Source organism: Callithrix jacchus, chromosome 13 (genome assembly GCF_049354715.1).
Source record: "Callithrix jacchus isolate 240 chromosome 13, calJac240_pri, whole genome shotgun sequence".
NCBI classification, from domain to species: Eukaryota; Metazoa; Chordata; class Mammalia; order Primates; family Cebidae; genus Callithrix; species Callithrix jacchus.
In genome coordinates, this window is record NC_133514.1 from 74480106 (window position 1) to 74500965 (window position 20860).

Sequence of the window (20860 nt, forward strand, 5' to 3'; positions counted from 1 at the left end):
AATATAACAAATCCATTTTTTCCAAATTTTTAAACAGGAATATAATTTGAGAATAACAACATATTTTCTGAAGAAAATTTATTCTTATAAAGTTCACATCATGCTAAAATTAATAGATGACCAAAATTACCACCGTTCCTAATTAAACATCCTCTACTTCAGACATTATATCCTCTTCCAAAAATCTCAGTGGAATTTGGAATACAAATTTAAATTAATATATACCATCTCTTTATTGCTCTCATTCAAGGTAAGAGATTATAACACTAAAAATGGCACCATCAAGTGGCATTCAATCCGAAGGCAGAAACGTGAATGGATCAAGTTCGCGGCGGCCTGTCGTGAAGGTGAAGACAACTCAAAGAGAAACCCAATCGCCAAAGTAAGTATCAACTCCAAAGCATAACAGTGAAAATCAGAATGGATACAGTTTCAAACAGCCTTTTTAATGTTTGATGAACATGTCTCACTGAGAAGCTACCATACAGAACAGAACTGTTGTCATCTACGTGGTGAAAACTGAAACTCCTAAGGACAAATTAAGAAATGCAGGCACTCAGAGAAACAGCAAAACACTGACTCGCCTCACTGTGAAATGCATATACGTGATCATGTGATATCCCAAACTCTAGATGTAAAAACATTATTATTTAAATAAAGAATTTGGCTTTCAGTGCATTCAAAGGAATTACTTCAATGCATGCTCTTTTTCCCTCATGATGTGTTAGAATTGAATTCCTACTTTTTTGTTTATTAACATTTACAAAGTGCCCTCTCTCATACTCCTTTTCTATTCATTTTTCTGTAACTTTCTTTCCATATACACACACACTTAGAAACAACCCCCTACAGATTCATGAATATACGGATACAGAGACACGGATACAGAGACAAATATACACATACATTCACACAGACACTCACAAAGACTCCCCACTAAGATTCGTTTACAGCCAAACAGTATTTTATTTCAAAGAAAGAATTCTTGTTTCTATAAACATTTATTTGCATGGCTTTGCTACTAATACATCCTTCCCATTTTGAGAATTAAGAGCTTCCACTCAAACTCAGATAACTCTAGTCACCTACATCAATCTACTCAAAACTTTCTTCAAAACTTCACATTTTAAAATATTGAAGATTAAAGTTGTATAATGACAACATTGGTAAACTCCTTAAGAGGGCAAGGAGTTTCCAACTGTAGTTCCAGTGCAAGCACAGACCATGCAAATAATACAAGATCAAATTTTAACTGTTGAATGAAGGAAGATATGCCTGATGATTGCATAGACTTAGATATTGTAGAGTGGTACTTTGCTTTTCTCTTGTTTAAGTAGAAACTGAATTTCTTTAATTACATTGTCAGTTACCATTGAAAATATTAGAGCTGTAATTGTTACTCTTATCTAGGAAAATAATTCTCCATTGTCAACATTTCCTAAATGATAACAAGGTCATCACATGCAACAACTCTCAAGAAAGCTGTCATATATCAGACATAGAACTCTATTTGCTCTTTGTAATATTTTTACTTGTATTCCTTCTGCAGATTCACTCAGATTGTGCTGCAAACCAGCAAGTTACCTACCGCATCTCTGGAGTAGGAATTGATCAACCACCATATGGAATCTTTGTCATTAATCAAAAAACTGGTGAAATTAATATAACATCCATAGTTGATCGAGAGGTCACTCCTTTCTTCATTGTAAGTGGACTTCATGTGAATATATATGTTCAGGCTTAAATTCTTCTCAGAAACTCTTAACCTCAGATAATACTTGATTTGATTTCAAGAGTCTCAATATTTGGCATTTTTGGTTGTTTCTTAATTCACAAGCATCCCATAACCAAAAAGAAATGCAAAGATTAAGAGAGAAGAATGTTTTACTTAAGTGTCAGCAAAAATGCTAACCTTTAGTCTGTCCTCATTGACAAACTAGAGTATTTGTTTGGAAGGATAAATATCTAACTTTAATTTTCCCTTTTCCTTTAATTCAATAGAGAATGTTAGCTTCTTTTAAGTCTAATGTGAAGCAATGATTCTGGAGCTCCTGCAGGAGTATTTTCTGAGCAAAGATACTTTATTATAAATTTATGTTCCTAAAGCTCACCTGAGCTCCTAATGCACCTTGAAAATTCATTGATTCTTAAGTGAATCTCACTCCATTCTTTACAGGAGCTGTCATATAGCTTAAGTATCCTATCTTTTCAAATTCCCAACCTTGTTTCCACTTTAAGCAGTTGCCCTGGTGACCAACTTCACCAAAAATGCTGAAGCCATCCATCACAAACTCCCACAATTATTTCCCTCTCTCCCAGCTCAGAAATGTTCTTCATTAAATCCAAAAGCAGGATCAGCTGTTTGCTTTTTCCTGAAGTGGATTCCAAGACATTTCCATCTTCCTATAATTACCAGTTTATTGGGGAATCTTATTCCATCACCTCTGCTTTTCTGTCTCCCTTCTGCTGGCTCCTTGACTACTCCAATTTCCTTCTATGATCATGCTCAACACACTTCTTAATATAAAAAATAGACACAAAGAAACCTTACGTTGCTCCTCTTACCTCTTCTATTAAAATCTCATCAATCCGTATCTCAAAACACTTTCAAATAATAATCTATATTTGCAGTGTTCACTCATACTGCCTGCCTGTATTCCTCACATGACTTTAATCTGTTAGCCTTCAATTCCAAATCTATATTTCTTCCCTCTGTCCCACAATGATCCTCCACAAACTTTAAAAAGGCATGCTACCCTGTTAGCTTTTCTTGGGACACAATGCATTTTTTAAATTTTTATCATTTTTTTATAGAGAAAGGGTCTCACTATATTTCCCAGGCTGGTCTCACAATGTGCTTTTATATGAAATATGTCATTTTGTAAAATAGTACACATTACACTTAGGTGCACTTCAAATACAAATAATAATAATACAAACCTCCATGTAGCTACTACCTACCTTAAGAATGCTACATTTGCTTTCCCTTAGTGACTATAAGTGGCGCTTGCGCCTATGTTCTAGTTAGAAGTAACAACAATATCTTTTTTTTTAATTCCCCACAGTGCTAGCATAATGCTCAAAGTAAGAACTTAATAAATCTGTGTTTCACCACATAATTATTTCTTTTCTCTCTCCCAGATCTACTGCCGAGCTCTGAACTCAATGGGCCAAGATTTAGAGAGGCCTCTAGAGCTCAGAGTCCGGGTTTTGGATATAAATGACAACCCTCCAGTATTTTCAATGTCTACATTTGTAGGACAAATAGAAGAAAATTCTAATGCAAGTAAGTAATATAGTGGCTTCCAAACCACTCCTAACAGCCAGGCACATAAGCGGAGACTAAATTATGTCAAAGTACACATCATGAATGTAAGAGATGAGCTAGAGAAAAGATGCAGAATAGAAAGAAAGTCTTTCCCTCCAACTGTGGAAACAGCTCCAATCTGACAGACACAAGGAGCAATTCCAAAGCAATGAGGAGGATTTTCTCATGTAACTCTCAGACCAGTCCCGCAGGAGAGTCCTAACAAGAAATTTTAAAGGCATTTTGCACGGTGGTGGCAGGGGCATTGGGATGTGAATTTAGCCTCCCAATCTAACTCTGTGGAAGGACAATCCCGCCCCTTTCTGCTCACACTGCATTGTTTTATTTTTTTCCTTTTTAAAGTTAGCTACTTTAAAATCACTTATAGAAATCACTTCCACACAAAACTTCATTCCTATACTTTGAACTTTTAAAAATGTCATTATAAAAATGCTCATTAAATTTATGTAATATGAAAGTAAAAAGGAAAAAAAATCTGTTTGCATTTTCTAGTATAATTCTTCAAAGGTATGCACTGTGTACATGCTTTCCATAATTATGTAAACATAAATAACATGTTTTTTAACATAAATGGTATCATCTGTTACATACTAATCCACAACATGAATTTTTATATGAATATATTTTGAACCTATTTTCATATCAGAACATGTAGAGTTTTTTACTGCTTTCAATAGTTGCAATGGAATTTAATTATATAAATTATATGTGTATATAAATGTTAATTATCTAAGGAAAACATTTAAAAAATTATGCTACAATGAATCCAGGTGGGGGATGAGAGATATCCTGGAGCATCCATAGGAAAATTGTATTTGAAATGGAGTTGAACAGTAGAGAAGAATTCCAAACTTATGAATGAGAACAGGCAGTTTTTCACATTCTCCAATAATCCAATAATCTTCATCAAAACTACTTGTAAAATTAATGAAAATGATAAGAGACTGGATAATGTATGTACTTCAACAAGCATTTCTTTAGATCTACTAATTACCTTGCACTTAATGAAGGATCACTCAAAACAAAACAGTAATAATGTATATTTATCAAGTGTGCCTTATTGATTAGAAACTTTATATAGTTTTCTCTTGTTAATTATTTAATTCTCACGTGAATTCAATGAGGATGGCAGTAATATTATCCCCATTTATAGATATGGAAACTAAGGCCAAGATTATATAGCTAGAAAGTGTTGAGAAAGTTGGGAAAATGTTGGTCTGGTCTTTTTATCATTTGGTTTCACCATAGCATCCTTTTAAAAAATAAGAAAATGTACTAGAGGAAGAAATAGAAAGCCAGAATAACACATTTCCGTTGCTTCCTAGTTATCAGCAATGCCTAGATTCCTGGTAAAATGTGATCCTTTTATTAGGCAAAGATATATAAAGGAGCTAAGCTATTCATATGTCGAAGGAGTAGAAAGGGAAAACAATGAGGCCCACATTATACGGATCAAGTAACTCTAATACTTTTTGGAAAGGTGATGTGCTATACTGTAACAAAAATGTAAATTGCCCATTTACAATCAATTTTCCTTGATTTCCAGATACGCTGGTGATGATACTCAATGCTACTGATGCAGATGAACCAAACAATTTGAACTCAAAAATAGCCTTCAAGATTATAAGACAAGAACCCTCAGATGCACCAATGTTTATTATCAACAGATATACTGGAGAAATTCGAACAATGAATAATTTTCTAGACAGAGAGGTAATTCTTTTTCTATAAGGGGATTTTTAGTCACAAAGAAATTGATTCTAAAAGCAAGGGTACTGAAGAGAAAAAAGATGAAGAAAACGATGTTTTAAATTTTTAATTGTACAACTTTTTCACATGATTCTTTCATGTAAGAAACATTTTTAAAATGAAAACGGGGATTTTTTTAACTACAATTTGTACTGGCATTTTTCATATAATATTAATTAAAATTTGCTTCAATTAAAAAAACTAGATTGTGAAAGTACATGAAAATATGCCTAAGGTAGTCAAAGCTGCATTTCTCTAAAGAATGTGTTCCAAAATGAAATGAATTTAGGAAACACTTGCTATATGTCCACATCTTGGTGAGCTACAGTGCATGTGAGTATGCTGGAGGCTCCAAGAATATTTACACACTAAGCTCTCTTTCTTCAACCCAGCAGATCTCAGCTCCATTGACAGCAAAACTCTTGTTTTTCCTATGTAACATCTACTGATTGCCCACCTGTTCATTTACTTTGGGAAATGAACCGCAGAATAAGAATGATGGATAGGAATTAAATAACAGCCTGACCAATCTTTTTATTTACAAATAAGAAAATAACTATTGATTGTTAACAGAGTAAAATCAGCATTATGAGGTTTCCAGCATGATATGCGATTTCATGATTTAGTTTTAAGATATCCACTTTTTCATTATTTTTAAAAATACTAACTTTTGATAAAACGTTGCTGACCTATACGTACATTAGGGACATAAGTGAGGAAACTTGATGTTCTGATGGTATTCAGTTAATTTTGTTTTAGTTATTAAAATGACAATCTCCTTGCCAACGACGTTTAGGTTTAGGATAAATCATATTATTTTAATACTCTTTATTTATTTATTTTAAAAGGTTCCCTTCTCTCCACTTCCTCACCAACACTTAGCTTTCCTCTTTTTTTTAATAGCAATTCTGACAGGTGTGAGGTGCTATCTCATTGTGGCTTTAATTTGCATTGTCTTAATAATTAATGATGTTGAGCATTATTTTGTGTATTTGTTGGCCATTTTATATCTTCTTTTGAGAAATGTCTATTCAGGTCTTCTGCTCATTTTTAAATGGATTATTTGTTTTATTTCTATTGAGTTGCTTTAGTTCTATGTATATTTGGATATTAACTTCTTCTCAGATGTTGGGCTTACAAATATTTTCTACCAATTCATAGCTTGTTGCTTCACCCTGTGCTTCCTTTGTTGTACCTGTACTTTTAGTGTCAAAACTAGAAAATCACTGCTTGGACCAATGTCATGTAATTTTCCCCCTATGTTTTCTTCTTGAGGTTTTATAGAGTTAGTCTTTTTTTTTTTTTTTTCTATTTTCCTAAAAAATATTGGCACAAGTAATTAGAAGTGAAGATATAAACTTAATCCCTGCAGTGGGACCATTAACCACCACACCTACTGCCTTATTTAAACTGATTGCTTGGTAAACAGCTTAAATTTACACCCTCTTGCTCCCAAACACAAATCTTTGTTATCTCTTTATATGCTTTTTGCGCACTCGGGGGTTGATTATTTAGGGTATGGAATTTTCGTGCCATAAACTTTTGGTAAACTTAATCTCTTTCTTTGAGATCATTCTGGTTTTTTTTAACCCTTCATTAACTTTTTCAACCTCTGGACATACTATTATTAATAACAAATGAAGCCTTTTAAAAAGTGTTTCATCTTTTAAATAATGCATGATAAGCATTATTGGGGATAATCATGTGAAATTTGTGGATTTTCCATATTCTGTGTTAACCCTACCCCTATAATAGATTTATATAAATGTTGAGCTAATATTTAAAAGAACTTTACATAAGATAAAGTAAAGGCTTTCTATGTCAAGTGTGATATTGCTTGCAATATGTATTTTTAGCAATACGGCCAGTATTCTCTTGCTGTAAGAGGCTCTGACAGAGATGGTGGGGCAGATGGCATGTCAGCAGAGTGTGAGTGCAACATTAAAATCCTCGATGTCAATGACAACATCCCTTACATGGATCTGCCTCAAGTAAGTATTTGTTCTTGAAATTAATAACTCTAAATTCACTACATTCTAAAACATATACTAGCAATTCTCTTCACAGAGGCACATGTTATATTTATTGACATACAGCCCAAATGTAGACACATACCTTTTTCTTGTGTTTATGCAAGAATAAATGGATTTAAGCAATGAAAAATGAGATGAAAAGCATGGGTAGCTTTTCTAAATAATGAAGTTATTAACATTCCAGTATAAGCCTACTATAGTTCTTCTCTCTTTCACACAGTTGATGCTAAGAGTTTTCACTTCTCATTTCAGAATTCCATAGAAATTGAAGAAAATACTCTATATACAAATTTGATGCAGCTTACAGTAATTGATTTGGATGAAGAGTTCTCAGCTAACTGGATGGCAGTAATTTTCTTTATCTCTGGAAATGAAGGAAATTGGTTTGACATAGAAATGAATGAAAGAACAAATGTGGGAATTTTAAAGGTTGTTAAGGTATGGTGTAATTATCCTAAATATTTTGTTTTCTTAATCCGTTTTCAAAATGTTAAGCTTAAAATAAAATGATGCCAACATTTCACAAACTTGACTCACTAAACGAATAAAATTACTGTGTTTTAAATTTACATATAACATGGAGGGTTTTTTTTTTTTTTTTTTTGAAACGGAGTCTTGCTCTGTTGCCAGGCTTTTCAATATAGTCTTTCTGCTTATAGTCATTTCAGAAAAACAGGGATTGAATTTTAACTTGAACATTTTATCAATACAGTACTCCCAAATAGATCATATAAATTGAAAGCACCTTAAAAATAGTATTTTATGCTTAAAACAAAGTATAATTAATCCTTAAGGTTAATGTTTTAAGAATTGTTTTAAGCAGATTTAATAGGGGCTTTAAAAATGTGTTCATGTCAACATTGTAAGTCAATTGCTACACATGTAAAATATTCATCATATAAATGAAAATGTGTTTATTCCTCCAGTGTGTTTTTATAAAATTTAAGTTAAATTTCTATAACCGTAGAATTATCAACCCCATCTCACCGTGGCTGCTGACCAAGGCTTTTTAGGAACACAGATATGCTGGAAATTTGACCTAAGTCAACTGGTCCAGCGCTGTTCTCTTATGTCCTCCACGTATTAATGGTCCACATTTACCTGCAGCAAAATTTCATCTGAGATGTGAGAAAAAAAAAAAATCCGCCCCCTAGGGAGCTGATAGTCAAAGTTTCTCCTGTGCTACACAACTTGCAGAGTCAATTTTTTAAATCTACAACAGCTGTGCATGGACTGTATATGTTGCAAGCAATACGTATTTTCATGGTAAAATGCAATCCCTATTTAACTATTTTTTTTTTTTTCAGAATAGGCCTGGAAAACAGACTCTCAAACTACTCTGTCCCCATAGGAATGTATGGCTTTTTGCCTTCTGTGTCTTCTTAAAGTGTCACCATGCCTGCAGCTTATATTTAACTTGAGCCAGCATGCAGATGCTTTAGTTTATCCCTCACAGCATCCCTGCGAATTAGGTTATATTATTTCCATATTGCAGATAAAGACATTGAAGCTCCAAGAGAGCAAAGAACCTGCATAAGTTCTCATAGCTAGTAAGTAGTGCAGCCAACACTTAAACCTATTTTCTCTAGACATGAAGTTCACATTCTTTCCATGACACTATTTAGGATTCAATGCTGGGGAAATTGGAGTCTAATCTATTTTGCCCCAAACTATTATATTACTTCAGAAAATTATTCAACCTATCTGTCCTTAATATCTCCATCTGTAAAATGAGAATGATAACTGTTTGCTCAGACATATCATATATTAAGTCCTTTGTTATAACTATATACATATATATTTTATGTGTGTGTAATGTATATATACATTTGACTTTACAGTCACTCTTTGAATTGCAAATAAAGCCAACATTAGAACAAAGATTCAACATTTTAGCTACATAGGAGAGCTCAATGTGTGAATCTCTATTTTTATCTAAATTACTTTTGTGAAAATTTAAAAAAATTTATTTGGTATGTATGGCTCTAAAGGCATAGTTGTTTGTACAATTTATGTGTTGTGGATATTAATATCATTTTTCATAAAGAAAATCACCACTTGACTATTTTATGAAATAAGTTTTTCTGAAGCATGTTGAAGAAAATATATATATTATATGCATATTACATTCTATTATCTGTCTTATTCAGAGTCACATTTACAGATGTGAAATTTCTTCTAAATAGTTCTTATGGATAGAACCATTCAAATGATTGCCCTTCTAATATATTTGACTCATACTGTGTAATAAATAGCTACTTTCTGAGAAACATAAAATGATTAAAGGTAGGATAAATTGTCTTTGCACTAAAAAATATATAAAATTTGACTATATGTATTACATTAAGTTTTTGTTGGGGGAACAATTAAAGCTCATGTCAGAAAAGTTTTTAACTTTTCAACACTGAATCTAGGCAACTGAATTGTTTCTTTATTTGCACAAATTTACATCAATTAAAGATTAAAAATTTAAGAATAGATTATGCATTTGGGTGTGTTTATGTTTCATAAACAAAGAGAATAAGATTTTTTTTACTATTATCAAAGGATTTCTCTTTCATCTGGAACGTTTTCTCTCCTTAAAATAAAACGATTTCACTCTATTTTCTAGCCCTTAGATTATGAAGCTGTGAAGAATCTGCAACTCAGTATTGGCGTCAGAAACAAAGCTGAATTTCATCATTCAATTATGTCTCAATATAAACTGACAGCAACTGCAGTTTCTGTGACTGTGAGAAATCAACGTGAAGGCTCAGTGTTTCGTCCTGGTTCAAAGACATATATAGTAACTGGTAACATGGGAGCAAACTCTAACGTGGGAGACTTTATAGCTACGGACCAGGACACAGGTGAACGTTCAACAACTGCTAGGTAAGAATGACATTTTCAACTAATTTTCCTCACATATTGAACTTAAGTACATATATTCTCTTCAGAGATTATAAATATCTGAGTTAAAAATATTTTTCAGTATTTTTCAAACTATCATTTAATTGTAAAAAGTACTATAAACTGTTACTCAATTTAAAATGTTTAACTTAAGAAAACATAAAAATGCATTAAGATGTAAGATATTAAACTGTAAAGATGTGATATGTAAAAAGAATATCTTTCAAAAATATCGACACACCTGTTTTGATATCTTGATCAATTAGTTGATTACCACAGGCTGTGATTAATTTCTCAGAAGAGTTTAAGGAATGATTTCCCCATTGCAAATCTGCCAGCTTAAAATCAATTAGATTTTGTTAGCTCATTTCAATTATATTCTTCACTTTATTCAGCATTTAATATTGGTCAGTAACACTGGTGTGAAAAATTAGTTATATTAAGGAAAACTATGTTACGTCATTTTTTTAAACTCTATATATGGAAATATTTCCACCTAATCACAAAAAAAAATCTGCATGTGCACATGTACCTGTATTTGCATATGTGACTGTGACAAGAATGAGAGAAGCACTACGCCGATGTGTTTTTTTGTTGTTTGGGTTTTTTGTTTGTTTGTTTTTTGAGATGGAGTTTCACTCTGTCACCCAGGCTGGAGTGCAGTGGCATGACGTCAGCTCACTGCTACCTCTGCCTCCCAGGTTCAAGGGTTCCCCTCCCTCAGCCTCCCAAGTAGCTGGGATTACAGGAACCAGTTACCATGCCTGGCTAATTTTTGCTTTCGTAGAGAAGAGGTTTCACCACTTTGGCCAGGTCAGTCTCAAACTCCTGAGCTCATGTGATCAGCCCTCCTTGGCCTCCCAATGTGCTTGGATTACAGGCGTGAGCCACTGCGCCCAGCCCACCCATGTGTTTTGAAAGTTATTTATTGGTGTTCTTCTCACATAGGGTGAGTAGTTCTGTTAGAAGTCCTGTCACACTGTACCACATTGCTGATGAGCTTTCTTGTACCTTGTAGGAGTGAATTCACAGAGGGCAGCCCCAACCCAGAACTTAGCAGAATGCCAGAGAGAGAGAAAGAAAGAGAGAGAGAATATTATCTGACATTGTTTCACAAATAGTAGATGAGAAGGAAAACAGGGAAGTCAAAGATGAAAAGAAGAATACAATAGAGGATCAAGGCAAGGCCATAGTTTGGAACTCAAAAGAGGTCTTGTCAAGTTCTAGTGCATGAGGGGGAGTAGGAGTGGAAATGGGGAAAGTGCAGGCCAAGCTGATGAAGTAACTTCTTTGCAAAAGAATAGAATTAGGAGCAGCCCAGGAAATCCCAGGATCTGAGTGTTCTGTAATAGTTCTGCTGTAACCTAAATCAAATGAAAATGAGATGCAAGAATCAAAGTATTATTCTGACATCCAACTGGGCATAAAAGGACATTCCATAAGAAATGGGTGCTCAGTAATTACTTTTCTTAAGTGTAAATCTTGATGTACCCCTGAATGACCCCATATAGCTAAGACAGACCTGAAATAAAATAAGGTCTCTAGTAACTGAAAACTATATCCAGGGGTTATAACTACTCACTGAAAAAAATACATTTTAAATTAAAATTTCTTCTTATTTTTTTAGATAGCTGACATTAATTTGTATCATTTTCTTTCAAACACAGATATGTAATGGGAAATAATCCAGCTGACCTGCTAGCTGTTGACTCAAGAACAGGCATAATCACTTTGAAAAATAAAATTACCAAGGAACAATATAATATGCTTGGGGGAAAATACCAAGGAACAATTCTCGCTATAGATGGTAATAAATGAATTTAATTTTTATCTTTTCTAGAGAAAGCTGCGTATACTTTAAGATATTAAAATTTTAATTATCATATTTTAAAGTAACCCCTTTCTGACAAAAGTTGTCACATTGGGCATTATAGACTCCTATCTTTAACTACTTGAGGCAGTATAATTTAGTTGTTAAGACCATGAGTCCTGAAATGAGACAAGATTAGGGTCTTCTACCATCACTTACTAGCTATAGAATCTTAGAGAAGCTATTTAATAATCTATACCTGTTATCGCTTCTTTAAAATGGAACAATACAATATAGGTTTAGAAGGATGTGACGATAATGATAGAAATAACAACAAAAACAAAACAACAGGATTAGCATAGTTGAGCAGAAAGGGCAGGAGTTTCGATATCGTATCGACCGGATTTAAACATATTTCTGTTATATACTTCCAGAAATGTTTTTATTCACTTATTTAGAAAGTGTATATTGAGTCCTAACTACATGTCAGCCATTGTGCCAGATTCTAGGGTTACATCAATTAATAAAGTCAGACAACTGAGCTCACATCTATGTAATAAAGATTACAATAATAACCTCAAACAAATTATTCCTGTATTTTTGCTGAATAATTCTACTTTTAATAACCTTAGGAAAAGTTAAAATATAATAGTTTGAATGCACAAGATGTTAATTACAGCACTAATAATTAGATATTGAAACCCATATAAATAATAGGCAACTGGGTAAGTAAACCATGGTACATTTGATATAAAATTATATAACCATCAGGAACTCTGTTAATAAAAAGTTTATTAAAATATAAAATAATACTTATAGTTTAAAGTAAAAAAATGGAATGAACCATATGATCACATCAATGTAACATAAATAATAAGCAAGCATTCAGCATTATAGTTAAGGACAAAAGGTCATTTGAAAAAATACCAGCAGGGGTTGTCCTTGGGTGCTGGTTTCTGGTTTTGTTTTGCTTCTTTCTATAATTCTATACTTTTCAAATTATATATAATATCCAAATACTAGTAATGCAAGGAAATAATCCAATAAATAGTATTACTATGACTAATAATGTTATTTATAATAATATAATAATTTAGTTGATTTTTAAAACTGAGTCAAAAACAAGGGATGATTTGGCAAGTTAGGAGAAATTATGAGAATAAAGATATTAAAGTAAATATTGATGTAAAAAATAATTCTGTGTTGTCCAACCATTATGATTCTAAATGTCTAAAATATTTCTTCCATTTTGAACCTTATTACAGATGATCTTCAAAGAACTTGCACTGGTACAATAAATATTAACATGCAAGATTTTGATTTCAACGGTGGTGATACTACTACAGATACGGAGAGTAATACAAATGACAATACAGATACGAACACTGGGAGTAGTACCAATAATAGCAGAGAAGAAACTTCCACTCAGCAAGGTACCAGCACAAATGTGGAAGGAAACTCTAACAGTGAATCTTCTTCATCAGTTTTCGCAGACAATGTACATTTTGGTCCTGCTGGCATTGGACTACTCATCATGGGATTCTTGGTCTTAGGATGTAAGTACCTTAGCAATCCGATGTATATGTGTCCCCCCAAAAAAACGGTGAGGGAGAAGGTAAGTTTTCTGATTCTTTGATAAAACATATTTTACAAATTCTCAATTTGTGCAATTATGAAGAAATTTCCATGCTTGGCACTGGGTTTATAAGATGAAAAAACTTCTTGACCCCTTACAGGACTGTGGAGGATAAAAATTTATTTGCATGAAGTCTCAGTGTGACAGGAAAGTGCCATAACAAGTAGGCTCAAATTGCTATTTCAGTGAAGAAGATAATCAAAAAGGCTACAGAGGGCCGGAGGCAGTGATTCATGGCTGTAATCCCAAAACTTTGGCAGGCCAAGGTGGGCAGATCACTTGAGGTCAGAAGTTCAAGACCAGTCTGGCCAACATGGTGAAACCTCCATCTTTACTAAAAATACAAAAACCAGCAGAGCGTCGTGGTAGGCACCTCTAACCCCAGCTACTTGTAAGGCTGAAGCAGAATGGCTTGAACGCAGGAGGCAGGGAAGGTTGCAGTGAGCCAAGATCACATAACTGCACTCCAGCTTGGGGGACAGAGCCAAACTCAATCTCAAAAAAAAAGAAAAAAGGAAAGGCTACAGAGAAAAAGTAAACTCTTAGTTGCATTTTAGAAGATGAATAGGAGTTAGCCTGATGAACAAGAGAAAGGGAACACAATACAAAGAAAAAAAAATCTATGTGCAAAAACCCAAAAAATGAGAGTGCAAGGTACTGCGATGAAGATCTCCAACGTGCAAGAAATTAAAGATGTGCATGACAGCTGGTGAAAGTTTAGACTAAAAAGATAGGCAGGGGACAGGTCTTGAAGAGATTTTATTCATACTATCACTGCATAGAATAAACAAAAGGAGAGTCAAATAGACCTAGGGTTAAACCCTGGTTTCTAAGCTTAATTTTCTGAGTCTTCCAAAGGTTACCTAACCTTTCTGAGCCTTGCTTTTGTCATGTATGAAATAATACTTACCTTAAAACATTGCTTTGATGATGAAAAAGAAGTACCACACATGAAGCATTTAGCGTGTTCCATGGCCACTAGGGTAGTACTAGTCAAGGGTCTGGCCATAAAGGTAGAATCTGGTGGATTCTTCAGATGAGTTTTAACATTACCTTGAATGATGATAGAAATTAAAGCGAGATAAGCCTCATGGCACGGTCTTTGAGAAATGAGAACAGGAACTCTAAAGTAAGTTGGTTGTAATTTGCGCATTACAATTAAATTAATGTAAGCATTGTCATTTCCAAATGTAGAATCATAAAATCTTAATGTCAGAAGGTACCTCAGATATTTAATTCAAACGCATACACAAATTGTGAAGTCACAGAGCACTTACATATAAAATATTTTTTCGGCCCGCAGCAGTGGCTCAAGCCTGTAATCCCAGCACTTTGGGAAGCTGAGGCAGGAGGATCACCAGGTCAAGAGATCGAGACTATCTTGGCCAACATGGTGAAACCCCACCTCTACTGAAAAATATAAAAATTAGATGGGCGTGGTGGCACGCCTATAGTCCCAGCTACTCAGGAGGCTGAGGCAGGAGAATTGCTTGAACCCAGGAGGTGGAGGTTGCAGTGAGCCAAGATTGCACCACTGCACTTCAGCCTGGTGCCTGGCGCCAGAGCAAGACTCTCTCTCTCTCTCTCTCTCTCTCTCTCTCTCTCTCTCTCTCTCTCTATATATATATATATATATATATATATATATATATATATATATATAAATGTAGCAAAAAATGTCTATCGCTGTTCATGTACTAAGAGAAAGGAAAGTGTATATATATATATATATAGAGAGAGAGAGAGAGAGAGAGTCTATATATATATAGAGAGAGAGAGAAAGAGTATATATATATACGTATATATATATACGTATATATATATACTCTCCTTTCTCTTAGTACATGAACAGCGATAGACATTTTTTGCTACATTTATTTGCAAACTGGGTTTCCTCTGATTTTAAACAACTCACCTTTTTGAACATTGTAATCAACATTGTGGCTCGTCTACACCTCAATAAATCTAGGCATGCAGATAACACAGCTTAGAGCTAGAGTTCTGTTTCCAAAATTTAAAATGTATTTCCAAAAAATGAAATTTCTACACTAACAAATAAGAGTTTAATCTTATTGGTTCATAATTAATTAAGGTAATAACTAGGAAAAGTTCTGTGAAACAGGGAATAGGAAAAGAGAGAGAGAAAAAAAAGCATTCTCGTCAAAATGAACCATGACAAGAAAAAGACAAACATGCTAGTGAAGTTGAAAAATATAACATAAAATATATATGAAGAGTTCATTCTTTGTTATTCATATTGATTACCAATTAACATTGTAAAATTTTTTAATTTAATACTTCATAGGAGTAACTTAATTACCCACGTGCTGATTATCACTACTATAATCATAAATAATACCTGTCATGTTGAGTTGGGTTTTTTCCCCACTCTGTCGCCCAAACTGGAGTGCAATGATACAATCTGGCCTAGGAATTCAGGCGCCTGCCACCACACCCGGCTCATTTTTGTGGTTTTTAGTAGACACGGGGTTTTGCCATGTTGGCCAGGATGGCCTCCATCTCATGACCTTGTGATCCACCCACCTTGGCCTCCTAAAGTGCTGGGATTACAGGCGTGAGCCACTGTGCCCAGCCTGAGTTGGTTTTTCACAGTGCCAACCACCTCTAGGTACTGTAGTTAATAAAAGATTTACAAATTATATATGGGCCTTAGAGTCATCATTACCTGTAGACCCAAAGTTTTCTCTCTGGTAGATTTTCAGAAAACCAACCCATGAACTTCTTTTCCTCTTTTTTTCTTTTTTCTTCTCTTCTCCTCTTTCTTATTTCTATCCTTACTATCTTCCTACCTCCCTAATTTACTTCCTGCTTTTTTCCTTCCCTTCTTCTCCACAATTTTAATTTATACATTCTTTCTTTCATCCATTTATTCAAAACCATTTACCAGGATTATACTATATAAGAGACTGATAATAAATAGATAAATAAGAAAACTCCAATTGATTAACAGCAAAAGACATTGTTAATCAGTGTGCTGTTTTCGATTTGTATAAGAGTTACTGAAAGAAAAGACATCTGTGGGGGGGAAATAGCCTCAGAGAGAATTGTTGGAAGCATAAATAAGATCTTAATGTTGAAATAAAGACAAGCATATGTGAAAGGAAGAAAATAAAGACAGGAACGAGAGAACACAAAGGATCGAATATATTGCCTGACCTTTTCATCTTTCCTTTTTCTCTCCTCTGATATTTTTCTAAGTAATGACATGGAAAAATTCATCAGTTTTAATAATGTAATACTATCTGTAATTTTTTTTTTGAGACAGGTTCTCACTCTGTCCCTCAGGCTGCAGTACAGTGGCACAGCCACCCCTCACCTCCCTGATTGAGCAGCCTCAGCCTCCCTGGTTCAAGCCATCCTCCCACCTCAGCCTCCAGAGTTAGTGGGACTACAGGCAAAAGCCCCCATGCCTGCCTAATTTTTGTATTTTTTGTAGAGATGGGGTTTCACCATTTTGCTCAGGCTTGTCTCAAACTCCTGGGCTCTAGGGATCCACCCGCTTCTACCTCCCAAAGTGCTTGGATTACAGGTGGGAGCCACCATGCCAGGCCCACTATTTGTAATTTTTAATACTATAAAACAAACTAAAATTGACTGCAGTCTAGTATACAGAAGCTCCCATTTACTTTGGTGTCTGACCATTATTCAGCTTGTATTCTGAAACTTTCATAATTTTAGAACCAACCAGTTATATTAGGAATTCAAATTTAACCATAAAAAAAATCAGATTGTTTTGTTTTTCATTTGCATCCAATGCTAACTCCAGTATTACTATCCTTCCACCACCAGTGGTCCCATTTTTGATGATCTGTTGTGATTGTGATGGTGCTGCTGCTCGTAGTGTAGGCGGCTTTGAGCCTGTTCCCGAATGTTCAGATGGCGCAATGCATGTATGGTCAGAAGAAGGACCACAGTTCGATGTAAGTGCCACATTCTAAGAAACAGCCTTTGGTAGTCACTGAAATTCAGTCTCTACACATGAATCACTCACAGTCTATGCTGCTTTTTTGTGCTGAGAAAGCTAATGGAGAAAATGAAATCAAAAGTACAACAAAATCAGATGGAAGTAACCAGAAAAGGCTTTCTAAATGGAGTCCGAATTTCAATATATTTCAGAGTTTCTTAAATAGTATCCTGTTAGGAAATCTGAGGTAATTTGAGAATAAACCAAATGTATAACTATAGAAAGATTATAATCATTTGTCATTACAAATGGAAATGTTGTTTCCTGTCTTCTAGCCTTCAAACACTGTCTGCGTACCAACAATATCTGGTGGTGCAAATCTGATTGAATTCGTTGACAACTCAGGTAAGAAAAAATATTTTGTTTAACAACTCAAATGACTAAGTAGTAAGTCTGTTTTCTCTCTTTGCATATTGTTTTTGATTATCTTACTTTTCTTTAAAGTGTTTATATCATTCTTTTTTTAAATGACTATTTTGTAAAGTAAATGGCAAGGAAAAACCTACTGAAATTATTATTCTTAGATGCTGCATTTTAAAGATTTTCCTCAACCATCAAAGAGTATTTAGAAGGTGACCTAATTAGGATCTCTCTATATATAGAAGTACTGAGTTGTAACCATGAGTAAGTTTTTGTCAAGACTTTTAATTTTATAGATCAAATTTCATTATAAACACACACATATTTCATACACATATATATAATAATTAGAATTAAACCCAACTGAAATAAACCTGTGCTCATTTATTGAGGCTAAAATCTTTATACACAATTAATTTAAGGATTCAAAATTGCTTTGACTTTAGCTGCTTATTATAACAAAGAAAAAACTACATTCATTTTCATTATCATCATAAATATTACCCCAAAAAATTTTGTCCAATTTCTTTAATTGAAAGTAAGTAGATAAAACACTATCAAAATCTTTCAAAGCTCTCAACCAAGATTGTGTGCACATGGTGGAGTTTCTTCTCGCACACGGGTAAGACTATAGGAATACCATTTGCCTTAAAATGGGTGTCTAGACCAATTCACAGGCAAAAACCATGGAAGAATTAGAATTTCACAGTAGGTGGATAACTACCACTACAATAAAAGAACAATTAAAATAACATATCTGTAAAAATAGTTGTATCATATTATTTTTCTCAAGGTAAATAAATACTATTAGTTGGCTTATTTTTCTCATAGTCTTTTTAAACAGTAACCATTATTTTCTACTTTAAACTCTAATATATAACAGGCATAGGAATCTGTAACTTGTAGAACTGGACCTTATTCAAAGAACTGAACACACTAGTCTTTAAATCTATTTCTCCACCGGATTGTCCATTTTCATTAATAACCCCAATGTCTTCTCACCTCAAAAGCAGAATCTCGTTGTTGACTCATATTCATTGTCACCCAATCAGTTCTCGAGACTTGTCAGATCATCAAATCCATCAGTATTTATTTATGCATTTGTTCCCATTAAGTCTACAAACTTTTGCACACATTTTGAGCAAAGCACCATAAGAGACACCAAGGACAACTGAAACATGAAAAATGCATTTTTCCTAAACTCAAGATCCTTCACATACTAAAGCCAATGGGTACCTATCCCACTGACAACATTCTTCATTCCATAGCAGTTCCACAGTCCAGCCCATCATTTTTTCTCACCTATTTCAAATATTTCTTTTTTTTTTTAATTTAAAAAAGGCGACACACTTGACTAATTTGCATATCATCCTGTGCAGGCGCAATGCTACTCTTCTCTGTAGAGTATTAATTTTAGTATATGCGCTACCAAAGCGAGCACCTACCTCAAATACAGTAACAGGGTTCAACTTACCCCTCACATCCAAGTGCAAACCCAAGATTCATGAAAATCTTTCTCCTCACATGGCCATAACCTTCTCTCTGAAAGCCAGTAGTTCTCGTATTTTTCTGGATGTCCTGTGCTTCTAGTAATACATTGGGGTATTCTTACACTATTGTTTTAACTTTCAGAATTTGAGTATTTTCCCTCCAACTTCCCTCATGTTGAAATCAAACTCTTTAGGGCAAAGATTTTTCTAATATGTCTGCAGCCTTCACTTCCAGCAGAGAATATACTACTCTCTCAACAGATAATTACCAAATTGACAAATTGATTAATAATATTATTTTGAGCTCAATATTGTATTAATATCTCCTTTCTTTATGTATTATATTTTTATTTCTTTATGCACAAATGCATATCTAAATGAAGAAATCATATATTTGCAGCAAGTTGTTAATTTTTAGTTTATGATAGACTAAAGAAAATAAATGTAATTCGTTCAACACTTTTAGGAGTTTATACAAATGAGTATGGTGGCAGAGAAATGCACGATATGGGAGGAGGAGGGAGAGTTGAACAAAGAGAGGAAGTTAACACATCAGGAATGCCTGAGACATGTCAAGAATACTGTGGAACATTAAGAAGAAATTCTATGAGGGAATGTAGAGAAGGAGGTCTGAATATGAATTTCATGGAAAGCTACTTCTGTCAGGTAAGGTCCCTAGCCACATGCTTTTCTCGCCATCCATGTGCCCACTGTTCTTCTCCAAGTTTTCCCTAATTCCCAAAGGGGCTTTGGCAGAAGTCTCCTAACTGGGTTCTCAGCCTTTAATCTTTGTGTCCAACAATCCATGCTGCTAATGAATTGCATATCAAAAGCTCTGACCTCCACACTTTACTTCCCCACGTAAGAAGAGCCAATGGCTCCCAGCTTTCTTTTGCTCATGGCTTGCAATCCAAAGTCCTTAGCATGTTAATTAAGATTGTTCATAAAATGAACCCTCCCTCTCCTCTCCAATTACTCCTTGACATCAATTCCGCTTACTGAGCACCTTTGCCACAGACATTTCACCGCCATGTCTTTGCTCATCCTGTGCCCCTCCTGGAATGCTTGCATCCCACTAGGTCTTTCACAAACCCCTACCCATCAAGACCCAGTCCAAATATCACTATCCCTCTGAAGTTTTCACACTTAACCCTCTCATCCAAAATAGGTTTAATGTTTTCTCATCTGTATTTCTGCAGTATTTGGTTTATACATTTATAGAACCTGTAATTGTTAAGATCTGTCAGTTTATATGTCTACCACCATTTTTAGAGTCTCATCCATATTTTCTCTACATTATATTGCCAGTACCTAGCTCAATTCTAGACACATAATCAACAGTTAATAAGCGTGAGGTCAAGAGCTATAGTCTACTTCCGAAACATTGTAAGAACACACTGCAGTTGGTGGGAAAGACATGAAGCCTGGAGAAACAACTGCAGGAGACTTAACTTTGCCATACCCAGGAAGAAACGTAATTGTCCATGGTTACACACTATGTGATACCCAACCTTCAGGAAGTTCTTGTCCCTGATACTGACTGGAAAAACGTTTCTGTCCTTCTACATTCTGGCCTAAAA

General features: G+C 34.3%; 1 protein-coding gene, 1 long non-coding RNA gene and 1 other non-coding gene across 3 annotated transcripts in view; 1 reads left to right on the top strand and 2 right to left on the bottom strand.

Annotated features, from left to right (window-relative positions):
• Nucleotides 1–20860, bottom strand: part of LOC144578869 (uncharacterized) — a 132037-nt gene that overhangs the window by 34398 nt on the left and 76779 nt on the right. The window lies entirely within an intron of this gene.
• The window catches only part of DSG1 (desmoglein 1), a 39140-nt gene that overhangs the window by 9213 nt on the left and 9067 nt on the right, over nt 1–20860 (top strand). Inside the window, exons 3-14 of the mRNA XM_002757146.7 lie at nt 251–382; nt 1550–1705; nt 3142–3286; nt 4875–5041; nt 6934–7068; nt 7363–7548; nt 9722–9981; nt 11667–11806; nt 13075–13365; nt 17256–17386; nt 17706–17775; nt 19747–19946. Of these exons, the coding sequence (XP_002757192.1) occupies nt 251–382; nt 1550–1705; nt 3142–3286; nt 4875–5041; nt 6934–7068; nt 7363–7548; nt 9722–9981; nt 11667–11806; nt 13075–13365; nt 17256–17386; nt 17706–17775; nt 19747–19946 (2013 nt within the window). The remainder of the gene's footprint in view (nt 1–250; nt 383–1549; nt 1706–3141; nt 3287–4874; nt 5042–6933; nt 7069–7362; nt 7549–9721; nt 9982–11666; nt 11807–13074; nt 13366–17255; nt 17387–17705; nt 17776–19746; nt 19947–20860) is intronic.
• LOC118147026 (U6 spliceosomal RNA) lies at nt 19126–19231 on the bottom strand. The gene has a single exon (XR_004733208.1). It is a non-coding gene; the product is annotated as a U6 spliceosomal RNA (small nuclear RNA).